Raw genomic sequence first — 23,850 nt, 5'->3', positions numbered from 1 at the left:
ACAGGGTGGCGCTCAAAGCAATCGGCCATCAACAACCATAGAGGTCTCAAGGAGACCTCTGGTTGTTATGGCAATGCACCGAAGACACCTGATCATGTGATGGGGGTCAGTGGTTCGAGCACTTCCGGCCACGCGGCCGGGAGCGCTAGTTAAATGTCACTGTCAGCGCTTGACAGCGGCATTTAACTAGATAATGGGCGTGGGTGGATCGCGATTCTGTTCGAGCTCATTGCGCGCACATGTCAGCTGTACAAAACAGCTGACATGTCACGGCTTTGAGGTGGGCTCACCGCCGGAGCCCACCTCAAAGCGGGGGTTCTGCCAGCTGACGTACTATTCCGTCAGCTGGCAGAAAGGGGTTAAAGTTGCTTTATAAGTCTAACCCTCAATATGAAGAGGTCACTCAAAGAGCAATTCTGTAATATACTTAACCATCAAACTCTTGTGGCGGGCTCAACCACTGTCACATTCCATGAAAAACTATGCAAGTGTGCTAAGAAGAATTGTTTCTATTTTGAATCAAAGGGTAATCATATTCCAAAGACATGCTGATAGGGAATTTAGATTGTCAGCCTCATCGGGGACAGTGTTGATAATGTGTGCAAAGTGTAAAGTGCTGCAGAATATGTTAGTGCTATGTAAAAATAAAAAATAAAAAGATTACTAAATTTTGATCTGATTTAAATTTTGTGAAAAACACAATTTGTGAAAAACGTGAGAGTCCTCAGTGGTTGATACCTTTTTAATGGCTAACTGAGAAGATGGTAACAAATTGCAAGCTTTCGAGACTACTCAGGTCTCTTTGTCAGGCATAGAATAATGCAAAAACTGAAGAATCACATATTTGTACACAACTGCAGTACAGAAAGAAATAATTCCATAGATAAGACAAGTGACATGAAGCAGAAATATCATTATGGGAGAGTGATAAACAGTTGTGTCCATAAATATTGGAACTGTTCATAGATAAGGAGTGTGAATGTTTTATTGTCCTCTGATTGGGGTCTGGTTCTGTGTTGTGATGCCCTTACAAGGTCTGAGGAGCAAGTTCCTTATTTGATGTAAAAAGACATAAATCCATGCGACACATTTATTCCTGCACTGTGTCAAATTTGTCATGATTTTATACTCCCAGACTATTCTGTCTCTCTGAGATTTGAAGTGAACTTTTAATACAAGTAATCTCATGTCTGTGGTGCTGTGATCTGGGATTTTGCCACAGGTAGATCCATTCTTTTTTTCTTATTGTGTGGCAGTAAGAATTCATCCTTGTTCTAAGCTTTTGCCCTGTCTTCCCTACATACAGAACCCCTGCTGGACATTTAGATGTGATGCAGCTGAAAGTACCTGGGATCTTGTAGTCCTGATGTGATTTGTGGATCTTTATCTTGTCCGTAGTCATTATAAATGGACAGGTTTTACATTTTTTTCTGGTTGCAAGGAAAGGTTCCTGCAGCTATTGGAATGAACAGGGAGCTTCTAACAATGATGCTTCTTAGAATTGGGGTGGTGCCTGAAACACAGTAGTGAGGGATTTGGAAATATGGATTGTAGTCGGGCATCTTTTTGTATTAAAGGTTGTAATTTCCGTGCAGCTCCCTTTAGCACCTCGAGATTTGGATTGTAGGTGACTACTAGAGGCACCCGGTTATTTTCTTCTTTAGTTTTGTAATGTAGCAGGTGATTCCTTAACCCCTTCCCGACCCATGACGCCACGTAGGTGTCATGAAAACCTGTGCCAATCCGACCTGTGACGCCTATGTGGCGTCATGGAATGATCGCGTCCCTGCAGAGCGGGTGAAAGGGTTAACTCCAATTTCACCTGATCTGCAGGGACAGGGGGAGTGGTACTTCAGCCCAGGGGGGGTGGCTTCACCCCCCTCCGTGGCTACGATCGCTCTGATTGGCTGTTGAAAGTGAAACTGCCAATCAGAGCGATTTGTAATATTTCACCTAAAAAACTGGTGAAATATTACATTCCAGCCATGGCCGATGCTGCAATATCATCGGCCATGGCTGGAAACACTGATGTGACCCCCCCACCCCACCGATCGCCCCCCAAGCCACCGATCTGTGGTCCGCTCCCCTCCGTCTTGTGCTCCGCTCCCCCGTCCTCCTGTCCGCTCCCCCCGTGCTCCTATGCCACCCCCCCGTGCTCTATGCCTAATTCTGCATTCAGGACCTGAAATTACGTCACGGCTTGGTGTGATTGGTCGCGTCGCGGTCACATGGGCGGCACGCAACCAATCACAAGCCGTGATGTAATTTTAAAATGCGCGCGTTTCCTGCCTCCCGTGACGTCACGGCTTGTGATTGGTCACGTCTCCCATGTGACCGCGACGCGACCAATCACAAGCCGGAACGTAATTTTAAAATCCTGAATGCCTAGAATTAGGCATTCTGGACCTGAAAATTACATCACGGCTTGCTGTGATTGGTCGCGTCGCGGCCACATGGGTGGCACGCGACCAATCACAAGCCGTGACGTCACGGAAGGAAGTAAACGTGCGCATTTTAAGCAAAGAACGCTGCCGGTTCCCTCGGTGAGGTCCAGGCTGCGTCGGAGAGGTGAGTATAGCAATATTTTTTATTTTAATTCTTTATTTTACACATTAATATGGATCCCAGGGCCTGAAGGAGAGTTTCCTCTCCTTCAGACCCTGGGAACCATCAGGGATACCGTCCGATACTTGAGTCCCATTGACTTGTATTGGTATCGGGTATCGGTATCGGATTAGATCCGATACTTTGCCGGTATCGGCCGATACTTTCCGATACCGATACTTTCAAGTATCGGACGGTATCGCTCAACACTACCGCAGACCATTCCATCAAAGTCTGCATTCCAAAACGTCACTACTTCCCTTCCGAGCCCCGGCATGTGCCCAAACAGTGGTTTACCCCCACATATGGGGTATCAGCATACTCAGGAGAAACTGGTCAACAACTTTTGGGGTCAAATTTCTCCTGTTACCCTTGGGAAAATTAAAAAATTTGGGGCTAAAAAAATATTTTTGAGGAAAGGAAACACTTATTATTTTCACGGCTCTGCGTTATAAACTTCTGTGAAGCACTTGGGGGTTCAAAGTGCTCACCACACATCTAGATAAGTTCCCTTGGGGGTAGCGTTGAGCATTCCGATACCGCAAGTATCGGGTATCAGCCGATACTTGCGGTATCGGAATTCCGATACCGAGATCCGATGCTTTTGTGGTATCGGGAATCGGAATCGGAAGTTTCCAGTGTATGGTTCCCAGGGTCTGAAGGAGAGGAAACTCTCCTTCAGGCCCTGGGATCCATATGAATGTGTAAAATAAAGAATTAAAATAAAAAATATTGATATACTCACCTGTCCGGAGGCCCCTGGACATCACCGCTGGTAACCGGCAGCCTTCTTTGTTTAAAATGAGCGCGTTCAGCACCTTCCATGACGTCACAGCTTCTGATTGGTCGCGTGCTGCTCATGTGACCGCCACGCGACCAATCACAAGCCGCGACGTCACTGCCCAAACAGTGGTTTACCCCCACATATGGGGTATCAGCATACTCAGGAGAAACTGGACAACAACTTTTGGGGTCCAATTTCTCCTGTTACCCTTGGGAAAATAAAAAATTGTGGGCTAAAAAATCATTTTTGAGAAAAGAAAAATTATTTTTTATTTTCATGGCTCTGCGTTATAAACTTCTGTGAAGCACTTGGGGGTTCAAAGTGCTCACCACAAATCTAGATTAGTTCCTTGGGAGGTCTAGTTTCCAAAATGGGGTCACTTGTGGGGGAGCTCCAATGTTTAGGCACACAGGGGCTCTCCAAACGCGACATGGTGTCCGCTAATGATTGGAGCTAATTTTCCATTCAAAAAGCCAAATGGCGTGCCTTCCCTTCCGAGCCCTGCCGTGCGCCCAAACAGTGGTTTACCCCCACATATGGGGTATCATCGTACTCAGGACAAACTGGACAACAACATTTGGGGTCCTATTTCTCCTATTACCCTTGGGAAAATAAAAAATTCCGGGCCAAAAATCATTTTTGAGGAAAGAAAAATTATTTTTTATTTTCACGGCTCTGCGTTATAAACTTCTGTGAAGCACCTGGGGGTTTTAAGTGCTCACTATGCATCTAGAAAAGTTCCTTGGGGGGTCTAGTTTCCAAAATGGGGTCACTTGTAGGGGAGCTCCAATGTTTAGGCACACAGGGGCTCTCCAAACGCGACATGGTGTCCGCTAACGATTGGAGCTAATTTTCCATTCAAAAAGTCAAATGGCGCGCCTCCCCTTCCGAGCCTTGCCGTGCACCCAAACAGTGGTTTACCCCCACATATGAGGTATCAGCGTACTCAGGAGAAATTGCCCAACAAATTTTAGGATCCATTTTATCCTGATGCCCATGTGAAAATGAAAAAATTGAGGCTAAAGGAAATTTTGTGTGAAAAAAAGTACTTTTTCATTTTTACGGATCAATTTGTGAAGCACCTGAGGGTTTAAAGTGCTCACTATGCTTCTAGATAAGTTCCTTGGGGGGTCTAGTTTCCAAAATGGGGTCACTTGTGGGGGAGCTCCAATGTTTAGGCACACAGGGGCTCTCCAAACGTGACATGGTGTCCGCTAGCGATGGAGATAATTTTTCATTCAAAAAGTCAAATGGCGCTCCTTCCCTTCCGCGCCTTACCATGTGCCCAAACAGTGGTTTACCCCCACATGTGAGGTATCGGTGTACTCAGGAGAAATTTTCCAACAAATTTTAGGATCCATTTTATCCTGTTGCCCATGTGAAAATGAAAAAATTGAGGCAAAATAATTTTTTTGTGAAAAAAAAGTACTTTTTCATTTTTACGGATCAATTTGTGAAGCACCTGGGGGTTTAAAGGGCTCACTATGCTTCTAGATAAGTTCCTTGGGGATCTAGTTTCCAAAATGGGGTCACTTGTGGGGGAGCTCCAATGTTTAGGCACACGGGGGCTCTCCAAACGCGACATGGTGTCCGCTAAAAATTGGAGCCAATATTTCATTCAAAAAGTCAAATGGCGCTCCTTCCCTTCCGAGCCCTGCCGTGCGCCCAAACAGTGGTTTACCCCCACATATGAGGTATCAGCGTACTCAGGACAAATTGGACAACAAAGTTCGTGGTCCAGTTTCTCCTTCTACCCTTGGGAAAATAAATAAATTGTTGCTAAAAGATCATTTTTTTGACTAAAAAGTTAAATGTTCATTTTTTACTTCCATGTTGCTTCTGCTGCTGTGAAACACCTGAAGGGTTAATAAACTTCTTAAATGTGGTTTTGAGCACCTTGAGGGGTGCAGTTTTTAGAATGGTGTCACTTTTGGGTATTTTCAGCCATATAGAACCCTCAAAATGACTTCAAATGTGAGGTGGTCCCTAAAAATAATGGTTTTGTAAATTTTGTTGTAAAAATGAGAAATCACTGGTCAAATTTTAAACCTTATAACTTCCTAGCAAAAAAAAAATTTGTTTCCAAAATTGTGCTGATGTAAAGTAGACATGTGGAAAATGTTATTTATTAACTATTTTGTGTCACATAACTCTCTGGTTTAACAGACTAAAAATTCAAAATGTGAAAATTGCGAAATTTTCAAAATTTTCGCCAAATTTCCTTTTTTTTTCACAAATAAACTCAGAAATTATCGACCTAAATTTACCTCTAACATGAAGCCCAATATGTCACGAAAGAACAATCTCAGAATCGCTAGGATCCATTGAAGCGTTCCTGAGTTATTACCTCATAAAGGGACACTGGTCAGAATTGCAAAAAACGGCCAGGTCATTAAGGCCAAAATAGGCTGGGTCATGAAGGGGTTAATATTCTAGTGGCTCTTGTAATTTGGTTTTGCATTGTTCTTGGATGGTAGCCCTGATTCAAAAGGGTCTTTCAGAGGCCACCAAGGTGTTTATCTCTATCCATTGGGTTGGAACATATACAATTGTATCTGATGGCTGCATTCTACATTATAGAAATCCCATGCCCACTGTGCTTCTGTCATGTCGGACACTGTTCAGACCAGGTCGTCTGACAGACAGCGGTAATTCCGCGTTTGACCACTGTTTGCTCATTGGTGTCGGCTAGTTTTCGTCTGGCTGCTCCGAGGTTAATTTATCTGATCCTCGGATTGGAAGCTGGGCCATGCCCATTTCCTTTAAATGGTTCTCCTGATCTTTGGGCGTCGCCGATTATAGCTTCTGTCTTATCCGTGGTTATCTCGGTCCGGAGTGGAGAGCTGGTTGTTGGAGAATCGTTGCTAGTGGTGTATTTTCCTTTGTCTTATTTACTCCTTCCTATATTTGTATTTATTTTGCCCTGCACCTTTATAGTGTATTCCTGATTGACTGCGGCGTGGTGTATATTTTCCTTTATCCTTGTTTGTTATAACTGTGGGTATTGGTCTATTGCATTCACTGGGTGGTGGGCGGTGGTGTTCATTCTAGGGCTGAATCAGGAGTCAGGGTGAGGGTGGAGGCCTGAACATGCACACCTTCAGTGTAAACTTCAGGTAGAGGGTCAGACAGGGTTTCCCTAGTCTGAGGGAAATTGCAGGGGCCCGGGTTATTAGCTCTCGCCCTCCTTGTATCCCCATGACAGCTTCTTTTTAACGCAGTGTTAACTGACTTGTGGTGCGGATTTCCGAGACTCAGCATGTAAAGTGCTGTCTTGTCTTTAGGTGCATAGTTCTAAAAGATAAGTATTTAATGTAGAACGCAGTGTTTATATTTATATATATGTTTGAGCATTGGAATATGATCACCCCTATAACCTGTCTTGATATTGCAGTCTACCCATTCCCTTAATAACATTTGTCGTAGTTCTCTGCACCCACTCAAGTTAAGCTATGTCCTTCTTATACACTGAAGCTTAAAATTAAACACAGTATTCTAACTGACCAGTGACCTGACCAGTGAATTGTATAGAGGTTAAAACTATGTTCTTGTCATGAGCATCGATGTGTGCTATAATCCCTTCATGACATATGACATACATCTACATCATATGTCGTATTCCTGCCTTTGATGTGGGCTTGCACGTCGAGCTCGCACCTTTCCAGGCCGATGATAGCTGACTTAATCAGCCATCATGTGCCTTTAGCGGAGTTCTGCATACAGCTGTTAACCTGGTAAATCTTGCTGTCAATCTTTGACAGCGGCATTTAACACTTGCCAGGAGGAGGGCGCATCACTGCACATGCCCATTGGTGTGCTTTTAATGTGATCGCGGTATGTCGATGGGTTGCCATGACAGTCGGGGGTCTGCTGAAGACCCCTGTGCCTGTAATTATGATATTCTTAGGAAAGCCAGCCTGTAGCTGTTGTTCATATGAGATTGTGATTTTCCTTTGCTGAAGCCCTGCTATGTATAGTGTAAGCAAACAGATTATCTCAGTTTCAAGTTTTCTCACTATTAAATACAGTAGATAGTAAAAAAAAATGTTTTACAAAATAAGAGGACAAAAAAGGCCAAAACACCCCCCTTTTGCTCCATTAAAGGGAACCTGTCACCCCCAAAATCGAAGGTGAGCTAAGCCCACCGGCATCAGGGGCTTATCTATAGCATTCTGGAATGCTGTAGATAAGCCCCCGATGTATCTTGAAAGATAGGAAAAAGAGGTTAGATTATACTCACCTGGGTGGGCATTCCGGCCCGATGGGCGTCGCGGTCCGGTCCAGGGCCTCCCATCTTCATAGGATGACATCCTCTTCTTGTCTTTCAGGATACATCCGGGGCTTATCTACAGCATTACAGAATGCTATAGATAAGCCCCTGATGACGGTGGGCTTAGCTCACCTTCGATTTTGGGGGTGACAGGTTCCCTTTAAATATAAAACAATACAAAAATGAAAATACACATATTTGGTATCACTGCTTTCATAAAAGTCTAATGTATCAAAGCATAAAATAAATTAAGTCAATCGGTTTACATGGTACTGTAAACTCATGGAAAACTGCTGCGAATCCGTAGCGGCCAATCCGCAGCGGATCCGCTTCAAAATCCGCAACATGTGCACATACCTATACTTTTCCTCTGATTGCTCCACTCCTGGTTTTGGCTTAAAAAATACTGATGTAAAATACTGACCAAATACTGAATGTGTGAATGTGGTATAAAAGTGAGTTTATTATCCATCAATATCTTCAAGTCTTTTATCAGTAACAGTTTTGCTTAATTGCCTTCTTATTTAGTATATAATTCTAGATTTTGCTTCCTGTAATTATTTTGTTCATTATAATTTACACATAAAAGTGTTCTGTCTGTCTTCTGGACATTTCTCACACTGGCATGTGGCACCTGAAAGATGCGTCAAATTCCGTTAAAATTAATGAATTTAGTGCATCTTTCTCCAGCGCACTGTTCATCAAAACTGGTATATAGTCTCATCTATAATTCAAAAACATAATAGAGAGCTTCATAAAATCTGTGCAAGAGGAAATGGGTAAATGACCACAGCTTCAGATCTAATAAGCTGCCTGTCAATAGTGTTACAAGGTGGTGCGAAGCATTTTGGTGGAAGTACAAAAATGTGTAACAAAAGTTTTACTAAAAAAAGCCTCTCCAAAAATGGATACATTCCTTTTTTAAAGAACACATAATTTTGTAATTGTTCACCAAAAAAAGATACATATTTGATAGCACTACATTCACAACAATCTGTAAAATAACTTGTACCCTATTTCTACCACATAGTGCATGGCATAAAATGGAACAAGCCCTCTTGTGGCTATAGAATTTATATTTTTATATGATTGATTAAGGTGCAAAAATGCTAAAAAAAAATCATATTTGGCGCCACCACATTACTGCTGACCCTTAAAATTAATATTACTTTTTTATTATTGATAAACTGCAAAAAATAAAAAAAACACCAAAAACAATGGCAAAAGAATTTAAGCCTTATACATCTACAATTTATATATAAAAATAACTGTTACGGCTTTTGGAATGTAAAAGGTAAAAAAATAATGCGAAATTGCTTGATCCTAAAGGCCTAAATGGGTCAGGTCACAAAGAGAGGTGCATCTAGTTGGCCTTGGTCACATAAAGCAGATATGTTGCAGATTTTTTGTCTGGATTTATGGGTGAAAATCAGCAGCAAATTACTGTACAAGAAACTATGCAAGATTTTAACAAATCTTTACCAGGAGCTGTAGAAAAAAAAATCTCCATTAAAATTGACATTTGGCACAAATTTTTAATGAGCTTTATGTTAACTGTTTCTTTAGATGTTCACAGCATAATTTTGGGCGAAATCTGAAACTTCTTTTATCCTGTCTATGAGATATGTGAACGTCTATGCTTTATGAATTATCAAATTTGATTTAATGAAGTCAATTATTATATTGCCAGACTTGATCTAGATTATTTTTGCTGAATCTATAGCAGATTACAGTATTTTTTAAATCAATGCAGAGATTGAAATACATATCAAATCCTATGAAAAATTAGCATTTTACATGCATGAATCAAATTGTTTTATATTCTTCACAATATTCTGTCTTCTTTTTGTTTTAAAGGCGAGGATCATTTTATATGCGTGGTTATGAACCTATTCTAGCCATTTTGCTGTTTTCCTGTGCTTTAGCACTTCATTCTAGACAGGTGGACTTAAAATTACGCTTGGACTACCTCTGGGCTGTGCAGGTAACTTTTTCTTGCACTTTTACTTGAAATGATTTAAAATAAAAGATGTTTGGTGTTCGCTTCCTGACTCTTGATAAATTTCCTGTAAAGAAGACTGACAATTCTTTGACAGCATTAAAAATTCTCTTTTTTGTTAGCAATCCTAGCCCTAAAAGGTGTTACACTGAGAGGCGTCATACAGAACCTAATTTTTATCAGCAGAAAATTATCACTAGAGGACACCTCTCAATGCAGTTATTTGCATTTTTCTCAATTACAATGGGGACAAGAATTTAGTCAGCCACCAAATGTGCATGTTCTCCCACTTAAAAAAGATGAGAGAGGCCTGCAATTTGCATCATAGGTAGACCACAACTATGAGATTCACCTTGAGAAAACAAATCCAGAAAATTACCTTGTCTGATTTGACAAGATTTATTTTGCAAATTATGGTGGAAAATAAGTATTTGGCCATTAACAAAAGTTCATCTTAATATTTTGTTATATATCCTTTGTTGACAATGAAAGAGATCAAATGTTTTCGGTAAGTCTTCACAAGGTTAGCACACACTGGTGGTGGTATGTTGGCTCATTTCTCCATGCAGCTCTCCTCTTGAGCAGTAATGTTTTGGTCCTGTTGCTGGGCAGCACAGACTTTCAACTCCCTACAAATGTTTTCCATGGGGTGGAGATCTGGAGACTGGCTAGGCCACTCCAGGACCTTCATATACTTCTTACGAAGCCACTCCTTCGTTGCCCTGGCAGTGTGCTTGGGATTATTATCATGCTGAAAGACCCATCCATGTTTCATCTTCAAAGCCCTTGTTGATGGAAGGAGGTTTGCACACAAAATCTCACAATACATGTCCCCATTCATTCTTAAATGCACACGGAGCAGTCGTCCTGGTCCCTTTGCAGAGAAGCAACCCCAATGCATGATATTGCCACCCCCATGCTTCACAGTAGGTATGGTCTTCTTTGGATGCAACTCGGCATTCTGTCTGCTCCAAACACTACGAGTTTTGTTTCTACCAAACAGTTCTTCTTTGGTTTCATCAGACCATATGACATTCTCCCAATACTCTTCTGGATAATCCAAATCCTCTCTTGCAAACGTCAGACGGGCCCGGATATGTACTGGCTTAAGCAAGGGGACACGTCTGGCACTGCATGATATGAGTCCCTGGTGGTGTAGTGTGTTACTGAAGGTACCCTTTGTTACGGTAGTCCCAGCTCTATGCAGGTCATTTGCTATGTCCACGCATGTGGTTCTGGGATTTTTGCTCACTGTTCCTGTGATAATTTTGACCCCACGGCGTGATATCTTGCTTGGAGCCCCAGATTGAGGGAGATTATCAGTAGTCTTGTATGTCTTCCATTTTCTTATTATTGCTCCCACAGTTGATTTCATTACACCACGCTGCTTACCTATTTCAGATTCAGTCTTCCCAGCCTGGTGCAGGGCTACAATTTTGTTTCTGTTGTCCTTCGACAGCTCTTTGGTCTTCTCCCTTAGTGGAGTTTGAAGTGTAACTTTGAGGTTGTTGACAGGTGTCTTTTATACTGATAACAAGTTCAAACAGGTGCCATTACTACAGGTAATGAGTGGAGGACAGAGGAGCCTCTTAAAGAAGAAATTACAGGTCTGTGAAAGCCAGAAATCCTGCATGTTTTTAGGTGACCAAATACTTACTTTCCACCATAATTTGCTAAATAAATCTTGCCAAATCAGACAAGGTGATTTTCTGGATTTGATTTCTCATTTTGACTCTCATAGTTGTGGTCTACCTATGATGTCAATTACAGGCATCTCTCATCTTTTTAAGTGGGAGAACTTGCACAATTGGTGGCTGACTAAATACTTTTTTTCCCCACTATACACATATTTGGTACCGTCGCGTTCAGAATCACTCGATCTATCAATATAAAAAAAGAATTAACCCGATCGCTAAATGGTGGAAGGAGAGAAAAAAACAAAACGCAGAATTATGTTTTTTTCCTCGCCGCTACATTGCAATAAAATGCAATAACGGGCGATTAAAAGATCGTATCTGCACCAAAATCGTATCAATAAAAATGTCAGTTCAATGCACAAAAAAGAAGCTTTCATCCAGCCTCAGATCACAAAAAATGGAGACCCTATAGGTCTCGGAAAATGTTGCCTTTTTTTAACCAAACTTTGGGTTTTTTTTCACCACTTAAATAAAAAAGAACCTATACATGTTTCATACCTGTGATCTCGTAATGACCTGGAGAATCATAATGACAGGTCAGTTGCAGCATTTAGTGAACATGTTCAGAAAAAAACAACTGTGGGATTGCACTTTTTTGCAATTTCACCGTGCATGGAATCTTTTTCCTATTTTCCAGTACACGATATGTTAAAACCAATAGTGTTGTTCAAAATTACAACTTGTCCCGCAAAAAGCAAGCCCTCATATGGCCATATTGACTGAAAAATATAAAAAGTTATGGCTCTGGGAAGAAGAGGAGCAAAAAACAAAAGCAAAAATATTTCCTGTCATGAAGGTTTTAAACTGTCATGGTTTTTAAACATATTACTATCGGCTTTTTAGTGGAGTAGAGTACCATTGTGCTCCGAGCATGCTGTAGTCCTCCGTTGGGTGAGATATGTTGTAAAAACTCCTAATGAAGGGGTTAAGGTATGTTAACTTCTCATATACCGCACACATCTAATATCACATGTATGCTTCTTTCTCCCTTTGAGGATTTATCTAATTTGGCCCTTAAAGGGAACCTGTCACCTGAATTTGGCGGGACCAGTTTTGGGTCATATGGGCGGGGTTTTCTGGTGTTTGATTCACCCTTTCCTTACCCGCTGGCTGCATGCTGGCCGCAATATTGGATTGAAGTTCATTCTCTGTCCTCCGGAGTACACGCCTGCGCAAGGCAATATTGCTTGTACTCCAGAGGACAGAGAATGAACTTCAATCCAATATTGCGGCCAGCATGCAGCCAGCGGGTAAGGAAAGGGTGAATCAAACACCCGAAAACCCCGCCCATATGACCCAAAACTGGTCCCGCCAAATTCAGGTGACAGGTTCCCTTTAAGGTCACACTGATTTTCTTTGTAATTCATAATTTCAATCTGAGAGCCATAGCCTTCCAACAGAGCCATATGAGTGTTTGTATTTCTGAGTCAGTTGTCAGTTTAATGGTATTGTTGTGGGATTCATATAATATACTGATAAAAAAGGAGAAGGTGAGGTCGACCTGGCATATTTTTTGTTTTTTGGGTCTTTTTTTACTGCATTAACTGTGCTGGATAGAGATGAGCAAAAAGGATTTGGTTTGACCTCTAATTGAGTATTGTGTGGCAGTCGGACCAGGGCAGGGCAGACTTCCTCTACCATCAGTAGTTCAAAGAGATACTGCACTCGTCAAAATGAAGTTTTATGCTCAATAGTGTAATTTTATTTGCAACAAGTGATTTGTGGTGAAAAGTAAAAATGTTTCGGAACATTTAGTGGCCTTGATCACATAGCTGCATTGTGAAGGGAACCTGTGCTAATATGTCCCCTAGTGATGCATAAGGATTGTGGTCAGTCTGTAAGAAATGCTCAGACAGGGCAGTGTCAGCACCAGGCAGCTGCACCACCACTGATTGGCGGTTGTCTTATGCCTTACAGACTGGCCACACTCCTTATGCATCCCTAGGGGACATACTAGCCCAGGTTCCCTGCACAGTGGGACTATGTGATCAAGGCCACTAAATGGGCCGAAACGTTTTTACTTGTCGTCACTAGTGTTGAGCGATACCTTCCGATATTGAAAAGTATCGGTATCGGATTGGATCGGCCGATATTCAAAAAATATCGGATATCGCCGATACCGATACCCGATACCAATGCAAGTCAATGGGACCAAAATATCGGAATTAAAATAAACCCTTTCTTTCCTTGTAGGTTCATTCTACATGAAGGAAAACAACTAAGAATAATGTAGGATGTGTTGGGGGAGGTGGAGGAGACAGTAAAGGCATAGAGGTTTAGCCCAATCAAATGGAATAGCAGGAATTAAGTTTTTTTTTTAAGACGTTCGGAGTTACAAAGATATTGACTATGTTAAGATTTTTTATATTTTGTCAGATATTGATGTTTCACTAATTCCATGCTCTCCACCTTCTTTTTTACTTCTCTGACACTTTCTTCTTCATCATCCTCAGCAGCAGCATCTTTTACATCAACTTTTTCTTCACCTTCTTCATCTTCTTCATCTTCTACCTATTATTCTTTTTTGTTACATTCTTCATATTCTTTTTATTCAACTATTATTCTTCTTCATATTCTACTTCTTCATCATATTCTTATTTGTGACAGGCATTCCTGTCCTTGTTATCTATAAAAGTTTGAAGATAACACCTTCCGTTCTGCCTATCACAAAAGAGTTACAACAGGATTTGTCCGCGTTCAGTTTGGCCTGCAGCTGCAGGCTTTTTCCAGGGGCACCTCGAGGAGGAACGGACTCACCCCCATACACTGCTTAGTCTTCTTCTGCTTATAATTTAGATAATATCTTTTGCTCTAATTTTTAGTGTCACGATCCCTTAGCCGCTTCCACCAATGTGTCAGGGATCCACACCATGACCGTCACCCCTACGTCACGGATCGGGGTGACTTTAGGCCAACAGACGGCTATCACATGTGCAGGGGGGCTTATCTTAGTTATCCCTCCACTGCCACAATGTGATAAAAAAACACACACAAGGCTATTGACCTCTTAGTTTACAGCAGGGGCTTATTCTAGGTATCCCACTGCTCTTCAATATACCATGAACTGCAGGGATTTATGTATCCCGCTTACAGTTCCACTTAACGCTTGCAGCTCTCTGGCGCCCCCTTTACCCGCAGGTCAGATTAGGTACTGCACCTAGGGTAATTAGTCGCCAGAAAGGCTGCCTGCTATGTACGGGCTATTGGGCACGCTGCAGCGATGCGATAACTACTCCCACTCAGGCAGGAACAATAATTATTAATGCCGCAGTCGCTACAACATCACCCAAAAACCTGCACGGTATCGCTGCCACCAGCTTCGATTTAACGGGTCCGAAGCTAACCCAAAGCAGTAGCGTAATTCCCTTCAGAGACTTAGGGTACGTTTTAGAACAGGAAGAACGTATCTGGTATATTAAATATTATACCCCATAAATGATTTTCAGGCAGTGTTTATAAAAGGTATATTTTACAAAGATGTTACAAATGAGACAATTGCAAATATGTACAAAGTAATTATGAAAATAAAAGGATTAAGGAGAAAAGGTACAACTCACATGTTCTCAGTTCATATCAGGCAAACACCATGCTGGTGGGCGGAGCTCCCAAAAATCCCAATGCATGAGGTACAGCTCTTCAGATCAGACTCCCATGTTCTTCCAGCAACAGACTCACTGCTGGAGTCCGGCCAAAACAGTTATAACTCAGCTTGGTGACATCACCAAAAAGGGCTGGCTATCCCAGACCCTCCTACGTTTTCCATCTAAGTGTAAGCTAAATTTTTCTAAGACTTGTAATTCCGCTACCGAACATGTCATAGTCCTAACAAAACCAGCATTCATCTCGGATTAACGTGGGCTTTCTAATGAGATCAAATATGTCCTATCTGTCATGCATATTGACAGAGAAATCCCTACTTCTTTACCAGATGGAGTTAGAAACTCGTCTTTAAAGTGATGGATAGCTCCACCGAGGGGAAGTAATATATATTGTCGTGTTCTTAACTTAAATGGTTTGCCTAATATCTTACAAAAACCAAAGAACTTTCATGGATTCTAGAAGTTTCTAGTCCAGTTATAGCTGGACAAGAGCTTACACGGCAGGAAATGCCGGTCGTAAATACCTTGGCTCTCATAAAACCCCCACACTCTCTGAGAAGGAAAGCTAAATCCTGAAGTAATGGGAAGGGGGGGTTTTGAGCCCAGTGTCTGCCATGTGTTCTTGGGGACCATGGTCAGAAGTGCAAAAATCCCTCAGCTGGTGCTAACAGGCAGAGAAACTACTACTTATATTATACATTTTCCTCACACCTCCCCCTTCAGGTGTGTGCTACGGAGGCAGGACCTGATGGTTCTCCTCCATGCGCACCTCAGCAGGTTCACCCTGGCGGGACAGTCCATCTGCATTCCCATGCTTCCTGCCCATTTTGTGTTCAATGGCGAAGTCAAATTGCTGAAGGGCAAGGCTCCAGCGTAGCAACCTGCCGTTGGTTCCACACATGGCATTTAGCCAGAGCAGAGGGTTGTGGTCTGTCACCACAGTGAAGGGGCGACCGTACAAGTAGGGCTGCAAGCACTGCAGGGCCCAGACTATGGCCAGGCACTCCTTCTCATTGGTGGAGTAGGCCACTTCCCTCGGCAAAAGTTTCCGGCTCAGGTACAACACGGGGTGCTCTTGGTCCTCCGAGTCAACCTGGCTGAGCACAGCACCGAGGCCAAACTCGCTGGCATCAGTCTGTACCAAGAACGGTCGACTGCTGTCGACTGCTTTCAACACAGGGGCGTTGCACAGTGCAGTTTTCAATGCCTGGAAGGCCCCCTCACAGCCATCTGTCCAGTTGACGATGTGGGGTAGCTTCTTCCTGGTGAGGTCCGTCAAAGGTTTTGCCAGGCTACTATAGTGCTGCACAAAGCGCCTATAGTACCCTGCAGTGCCCAGGAAGGACATCACCTGTTTCTTGGTCCCAGGAGTGGGCCAGTTCACGACCGCACCCACTTTCTCAGGCTCTGGCTTTAGGGTGCCTCCGCCTACCCGGTGCCCCAGGTAGTGGACCTCCCTCATGCCCATCTGGCACTTTCCTGGCATGATAGTCAGTCCTGCTCGGTGAATTCGCCTGAGCACCTCCTCAAGATGCTGCAGGTGTTCCCCCCAGGAGGGACTGAAGATGGCAATGTCATCCAAGTACGCCACTGCGTACTTCTCCAGTCCCTGAAGCAGGAGGTTGACCATCCGCTGGAAAGTGGCAGGGGCATTCTTCATGCCGAAGGGCATGACCGTGGACTCGTACAGTCCAAAGGGTGTGATAAAGGCAGACTTCTCCTGTACCTCGGGGCTCAGGGGAATCTGCCAGTATCCTCGACTCAGATCCATTATTGTCAGGTATTTTGCGCCAGCTAACTTCTCAAGCAGCTCCTCGATGTGCGGCATTGGGTGCGCGTCAGAGGCTGTAATGGCGTTGAGCCCCCTGTAGTCCACGCAGAACCGGGTGGTCCAGTCCTTCTTTGGCACGAGCACTACAGGTGAGGCCCACACGCTCTTTGACCGTCGAATCACCCCCAGCTGTAACATCTCATCGATCTCCTGGCGCATAATCTGCTGCACCTGGTCAGAGATTCGATAGGGTGTTCGCCGTATTGGGGCGTGTTTCCCGGTGTCCACCTCGTGGACGGCTAACTCAGTCCTTCCAGGCCGGTTGGAGAATACGACCCGGAAGAGTTCCAGTGTGGTTTGCAACTGCAACCGCTGTGGTTCATCTAGCGAGGCGCTTACCTCCACATCCTCAATGGACCCATTGGCCTTGGCTTGGGCCAGCATGTCCAGGAGGGTGTCTTCCTCCCCGTCTTCAGGCAAGCTGCAGACTGGTAGGACGAAAGGTTCACGTTCGTGATGAACCTTCATCATGTTGACGTGAAATGCCTTTCGCCTACCCCGAGCGTGGTCAAGCGTGACCACGTAGGTTACCGGGTTGAGCTGTTGGTGGACGACGTACGGGCCCTCCCAGGCTGCCTGAAGCTTATCCGTTGGTACGGGGACCAGCACCCACACCTTTTGACCCATGTGGTAGGTCCGCTCCCAGGCGTTCTGGTCGTACCAGTGCTTCTGGTCAGCCTGAGCCTGCGTCATGTTGTCATGCACCGACTGCGTCAAGGTCTGCATCTTGTCACGGAAGCGCATTACATACTCCACTATGGACACTTCAGAAGGGTTCGGCTCCTCTTCCCAGGATTCTCTTACCAACCCAAGGGGTCTCCGGACTCGCCTGCCATACAGGAGCTCGAAGGGGGAGAACCCCGTCGAGGCCTGCGGAACCTCTCGGTAAGCGAACAGCAGGTGTGGGAGGTACCGCTCCCAGTCGCGCCCTTGAGTCTCAACCAGCATGCGTAGCATCTGTTTGAGGGTACCATTGAAGCGTTCACACAAGCCATTGGTCTGTGGGTGATACGCACTCGATACCAGGTGCTTCACCTGCATTTTCTTACAGAGAGCCTCCATTAGGCGAGACATGAATTGCGTCCCTTGATCAGTGAGCATCTCCCTGGGAAATCCTACACGTGCAAAGATAGCCAACAGGGCATCCGCCACCTTATCTGCCCTAGTTGACGACAGAGCTACTGCCTCTGGGTACCGGGTAGCGTAATCTACCACAGTAAGAATATAGCACTTTCCAGAGCTGCTGGAGACGGCCAGCGGGCCCACAATGTCCACCGCGATCCTCTGGAAAGGCTCCTCTATCACTGGCAAAGGGATCAGGGGAGCCTTAAGAGCAGGCCCCGCCTTCCCCACTCTTTGACAGGTGACACAGGAGCGGCAGTAGTTTGACACATCTGTCCCCATCTTAGGCCAATAGAAGTGTTGAGACAGCCGGGCCTTTGTTTTGCTGATCCCCAAGTGTCCAGCTAGCGGGATCTCATGGGGAATCCGCAACAACTCACCCCGGAATTGCTGCGGGATGACCTGCTGTCTTTCCCTCAACCACTCCTTTTGTGATTCTCCGGGTACTGTCTCCCGGTACAACCTTCCTCCTTCCCAGAACACCTTCTCCTTATCAGCCTCGGAGAAGCGCGTCCCGGCGAGTTGTCTCAAACTCTCTAGGCTCGCATCTGTGTGCAGAGCGGCCTGAAACTCCTGGCTAGGGGAAGCCAGAAGCGATGTCAGGGTCCCTTCCCCACAGGAACCCTCTGGGACCTGCTCTGGGTCCACCTCTGGTTCAGTCACAATGATGACTGAGGAGGTTCCGGGAGGCAGACAGTTATCTGCGTTCCAGGCACTCTGACTGCGGGTGACAGCAGCTACGTAGGCTGTCTCCCCGGGGGTTTCTACAGACCCATCAGCCGACGCTGCTATGGGCTCTACCTCCCCATCCACCCCCATTACCTCAGGAGCATTGCTACTTATGGGCCAGTTACCTTCCTCGGTGGCACTGGTCAAATGCATGGCATCACCTTCCTCCCGGTTCCCATGTATCTCCCCATTTCCGGTAGCACCGACACTTGCCCCTGCTAGGGGTTCCTCAGCCGTCTCACTCCGCAGAGAGACGTGGCTGAGCACTCCTGTACCTACGGACACATCAACTTTCACAGAAACATCATTATCAGGTACAGTTGGCACAGGTACAACATTTTCACCATCAATCCTAGGGGAAAAATGGTTATCAGATGCATCATTACAAGATAAAGCATGGTCAGGTAACACATGCGATTTCCCATCATCATCATCATCATCATCATCATCAGGGTTAACGTTACCCTCATTAGTAGATTGGGGAGGGGTGTCAACGACGTAGTATGCAACCAACTTCCCCAAATCAGTCCCCAACAAAACATCAGTGGGCAAATTATCAGACAGCCCCACTTCCTTCACCCCGCTCCCAGCACCCCAATCAATATAAACCCGGGCCATTGGCAAGGGACAGCTGATGCCCCCAATCCCAGTGACAGTTAGGGTTTTCCCCAGACTGATTTCTTCAGGGGCCGCCAGTTCGGGTCAGATGAGGGTTCGTTTAGCCCCGGTGTCCTTGAGGCCTGTAGCAACATGGCCTCCCACAGTGACGTGCTGTACGTTGTCACACACCCTCCCAACCACACCACCCACCAAAAGAACTGCTGCATTAGGCCCTGGGGCATTGGCTGGGAGGTTCTTCTGCTTGTTTGGACAGAAGGTACTGATATGACCAGGCTGCCTGCAGTGGTAACACTGGCGAAGTTCGGTGGTAGGTCTGGTGCTGTTGGCCACGGGGACAGGACCTCTGGTGTGTTGGCTGGCAGGGGTACTGGCGTTGGTTGCAGGCTTACCCCCTTTCCAGCTGGTGGTGACTGGCTTCCGCACTTCCGATCTACGGTTGGCCTCATAGGCATCGGCAATCTGCGCTGCTTTCGTCACGTCTTTGGGCTCTCTGTCCATCACGAACTGTCGCACCTCAGCTGGGCAAAGATGGAAGAACTGGTCTTTGATCATCAGGTCTCGCAGCTGTGCAAAGGTGGTCACTGACAGTCCTTGGGTCCACTGGTCAAAGTGGGTCCCCAGTCCATGCACCACATCACTGTACCTGTCGTGTCGGCCACGTTGGAGGGTCCGGAACTTCTTACGGTACACCTCGGGTGTAAGCTGGTACTTGGCTATGAGGGCCTGCTTGATAGCCTCATAGTCACCATCTTGTTCTTGAGGGAGTGCAGCAAACGCCTCCAGAGCTTTGCCTCTCAGCCCTGGTGTCAGGTATCGTGCCCATTCTTGTGTAGGCAGCTGGTACTGTCTGCAGGCTTTCTCAAATGCCCGCAGAAAAGTGTCCAAGTCCCCATCCTTTTCCATAACAGGAAAGTGGTCGGGCCGGGGCTTCGGTATCTGAGTGCTGCTGGGCTCACGGCTCTGGGCGGTGAAAGGCATCCCCCCTTGCCGGAGGATCTCCAGTTCATGTTCTCGCTGGGCTTGGCGCTCGGCTCGCTGGGCCTCTCGCTTGGCTCTCTCTGCCTCTCGCTGGGCCTCTCGCTCGGCTCTCTCTGCCTCTCGCTGGGCCTCTTGCTCGGCTCACTCCTGGTATTGCTGGATCAGCTGCAGACGTCTCTCTAGGTCATCTGCGGAGCATTGTTGCAGAGCCAGCTGCAGGCGGAGGTCTGCGCTCCCCTGGTTGCCAGTAGGGCCCGTATTCAGTGGTTGGACCTCTGCTGCAGCACCATGTTCGCTGGTGCTGCCTTCTGCAGTCTCTGGGCTCTGTGGCCTGGCTTGGTCTGCTTCAAATTGCAGCAGTTCAGCGACCATTTGAGCCTTGTTCTTACCCTGGGGGTTCAGGCCATGGTACGTGCATATTCCAGCAAGGGTGTCCTTCTTCTGCTTGGTGTACCAGGCTTCTCCTTTCGCAGCCATGGTTGCCAAATAAAAGATAGGATAGAAAAACGAAGAGAAAGGGAGGGGATAATTACCAGTACACAATTGTCTCACAACTAATAAACACTGAGTTCGTTCTCCAAACTTATTTGCGCAGAGTCCCTGCAAGAACTTTCTGCAAGTTTTTAGTGAGAGGAATGACTGCTCAAACCAAATCACTAATGCTCTAATATCCCACCGCCTTGCCACCAATTGTCACGATCCCTTAGCCACTTCCACCAATGTGTCAGGGATCCACACCGTGACCGTCACCCCTACGTCATGGATCGGGGTGACTTTAGGCCAACAGACGGCTATCACATGTGCAGGGGGGCTTATCTTAGTTATCCCTCCACTGCCACAATGTGATAAAAAAAACACACACAGGGCTATTGACCTCTTAGTTTACAGCAGGGGCTTATTCTAGGTATCCCACTGCTCTTCAATATACCATGAACTGCAGGGATTTATGTATCCCGCTTACAGTTCCACTTAACGCTTGCAGCTCTCTGGCGCCCCCTTTACCCGCAGGTCAGATTAGGTACTGCACCTAGGGTAATTAGTCGCCAGAAAGGCTGCCTGCTATGTTCAGGCTATTGGGCACGCTGCAGCGACGCGGTAACTACTCCCACTCAGGCAGGAACAATAATTATTAACGCCGCAATCGCTACAACATCACCCAAAAGCCTGCACGGTATCGCTGCCACCAGCTTCGATTAAACGGGTCCGAAGCTAACCCAAAACAGTAGCGTAATTCCCTTCAGAGACTTAGGGTACGTTTTAGAACAGGAAGAACGAATCTGGTATATTAAATATTATACCCCATAAATGATTTTCAGGCAGTGTTTATAAAAGGTATATTTTACAAAGATGTTACAAATGAGACAATTGCAAATATGTACAAAGTAATTATGAAAATAAAAGGATTAAATGAGAAAAGGTACAACATACATGTTCTCAGTTCATATCAGGCAAACACCATGCTGGTGGGCGGAGCTCCCAAAAATCCCAATGCATGAGGTACAGCTCTTCAGATCAGACTCCCATGTTCCTCCAGCAACAGACTCATGGCTGGAGTCCGGCCAAAACAGTTATAGCTCAGCTTGGTGACATCACCAAAAAGGGCTGGCTATCCCAGACCCTCCTACCTTTTCCATCTGACTAAGTGTAAGCTAAATTTTTCTAAGACTTGTAATTCCGCTACCGAACATGTCATAGTCCTAACAAAACCAGCATTCATCTCGGATTAACGTGGGCTTTCTAATGAGATCAAATATGTCCTATCTGTCATGCATATTGACAGAGAAATCCCTACTTCTTTACCAGATGGAGTTAGAAACTCGTCTTTAGAGTGATGGATAGCTCCACCGAGGGGAAGTAAGAATATATATTGTCGTGTTCTTAACTTAAATGGTTTGCCTAATATCTTACAAAAACCAAACAAAGAACTTTCATGGATTCTAGAAGTTTCTAGTCCAGTTATAGCTGGACAAGAGCTTACACGGCAGGAAATGCCGGTCGTAAATACCTTGGCTCTCATAAAACCCCCACACTCTCTGAGAAGGAAAGCTAAATCCTGAAGTAATGGGAAGGGGGGGTTTTGAGCCCAGTGTCTGCCATGTGTTCTTGGGGACCATGGTCAGAAGTGCAAAAATCTCTCAGCTGGTGCTAACAGGCAGAGAAACTACTACTTATATTATACATTTTCCTCAAATTTAGTCTTATGCTTAAAGTTCTTCTGCTCTTCGTCCTGCAGCTTCTTGTTCTACTGCTTCTCGGTCTTCAGGGTCGTCATCTCCAGGGTCGTCGTCTCTAGGGTCATCATCTCCTGGGTCGTCGTCATCTTTGGGGTGGTCTTCAGGGTCATCGTCTCCAGAGTCGTCGTCTCTGGGGTCGTCGTCATCTTAGGGGTGGTCTTCAGGGTCGTCGTCTTTAGGGTCTTGAACTTGGAAATGTAGCAGAAGGTACAAGAAGGCTGAGGAAATGCCGAGAACCAGCTGACGGTACTGGAACCCGGATGGCTACCCGAAGGTCCAAGAGCCAATGGAACTACCGAGGACCAGCTGACGGTACTGGAACCCGGTTACTAAGCAGGAGGTACCCGTGCCAGAAAGCACTACCAAGGACCACCTGACACTGGTGGAACTCAGATACCCAGAAGGAGGCACCTAAGCCAAAGGCTCTGCCCGGAACCAGCTGACAGTACTGGAATCAGGATGGGGAGCAGAAGGTACAAGAGCAAAAGACACTGCCGAGAACCAGCTGACGGAACTGGAACCCGGATGGGTAGCAGAAGGTAAAAGAGCCAATGGAGCAACCGAGGACCAGCTGACGGTACTGGAACCCGGTTACTAAGCAGGAGGTACCCATGCCAGAAAGCACTACCAAGGACCACCTGACATTGGTGGAACTTGGATACCCAGAAGGAGGCACCTATGCCAAAGTCTCTGCCCGGAACCAGCTTACGGTACTGGAACCAGGGGGACCTATTCAAGATTGTCTTCCTAAGAACCAGCTAATGGTGCTGGAACTCAGATAGGCAGAAGGTCCACAGGAAAAACAAAAGTTGCTAGGCCGCGAGCCGGCCGTGGTTACCAAAAATCCACAGTCCTACAGGGGGAGCTTGTCCTATTGGCACTACGGAACCAGCCTTGATTGCCAGTTCCCGCAGCCCACATAGGAAGCACCTAAGCTGCAGGCACCATGGAGTCGGCTAACCTGACCTCAACCTGACAGGGTAACGAATTGGAGGCCAAGTGACCTTGACACTACCCGGAAACAGCTGGCGTGCTGTAACCGGGCTGGGCAGGAGTGAGAACCTGTGCCAAAGACACTTTTGATCAGCAACTAGCAGTGTTGGAGCCAAGGGACAGCAGGAGGAGCAGGGTAGAGTTATTGCCGCAACACAGCAGGGGCGCAGCTGGCGTTACTGAACCCCACTAACACAGGAGCGAGTGTTTTTTTTCTGTGCAGGCAGTACTTCTGAGCAGCAACTAGCGGTGTTGGAGCCCAGGGTCAGCAAGAGGAGCAGAGTGTAGGCCGAAGCCTGCACTCGAGGCAGTTTAATATCTGTTGTTGTGTCAGTGTGGCGGTCGCTGGACACATTGCCGGATACACAGCTGGGGATCAGCTGACGTTA

At 45.7% G+C, this 23,850-nt stretch overlaps 1 protein-coding gene across 1 annotated transcript in view; it reads left to right on the top strand.

Annotated features, from left to right (window-relative positions):
- Positions 1-23,850, top strand: part of ADCY1 (adenylate cyclase 1) — an 839,277-nt gene that overhangs the window by 716,254 nt on the left and 99,173 nt on the right. The window contains exon 14 of the mRNA XM_077269394.1: positions 9,516-9,642. Coding sequence (XP_077125509.1) covers positions 9,516-9,642 — 127 coding nt within the window. The remainder of the gene's footprint in view (positions 1-9,515; positions 9,643-23,850) is intronic.

Source organism: Ranitomeya variabilis, chromosome 6 (assembly GCF_051348905.1).
Source record: "Ranitomeya variabilis isolate aRanVar5 chromosome 6, aRanVar5.hap1, whole genome shotgun sequence".
Taxonomy (NCBI): Eukaryota; Metazoa; Chordata; class Amphibia; order Anura; family Dendrobatidae; genus Ranitomeya; species Ranitomeya variabilis.
Note: the sequence above shows the minus strand (reverse complement) of the source record. Positions and strands in the feature narration are given on the sequence as shown.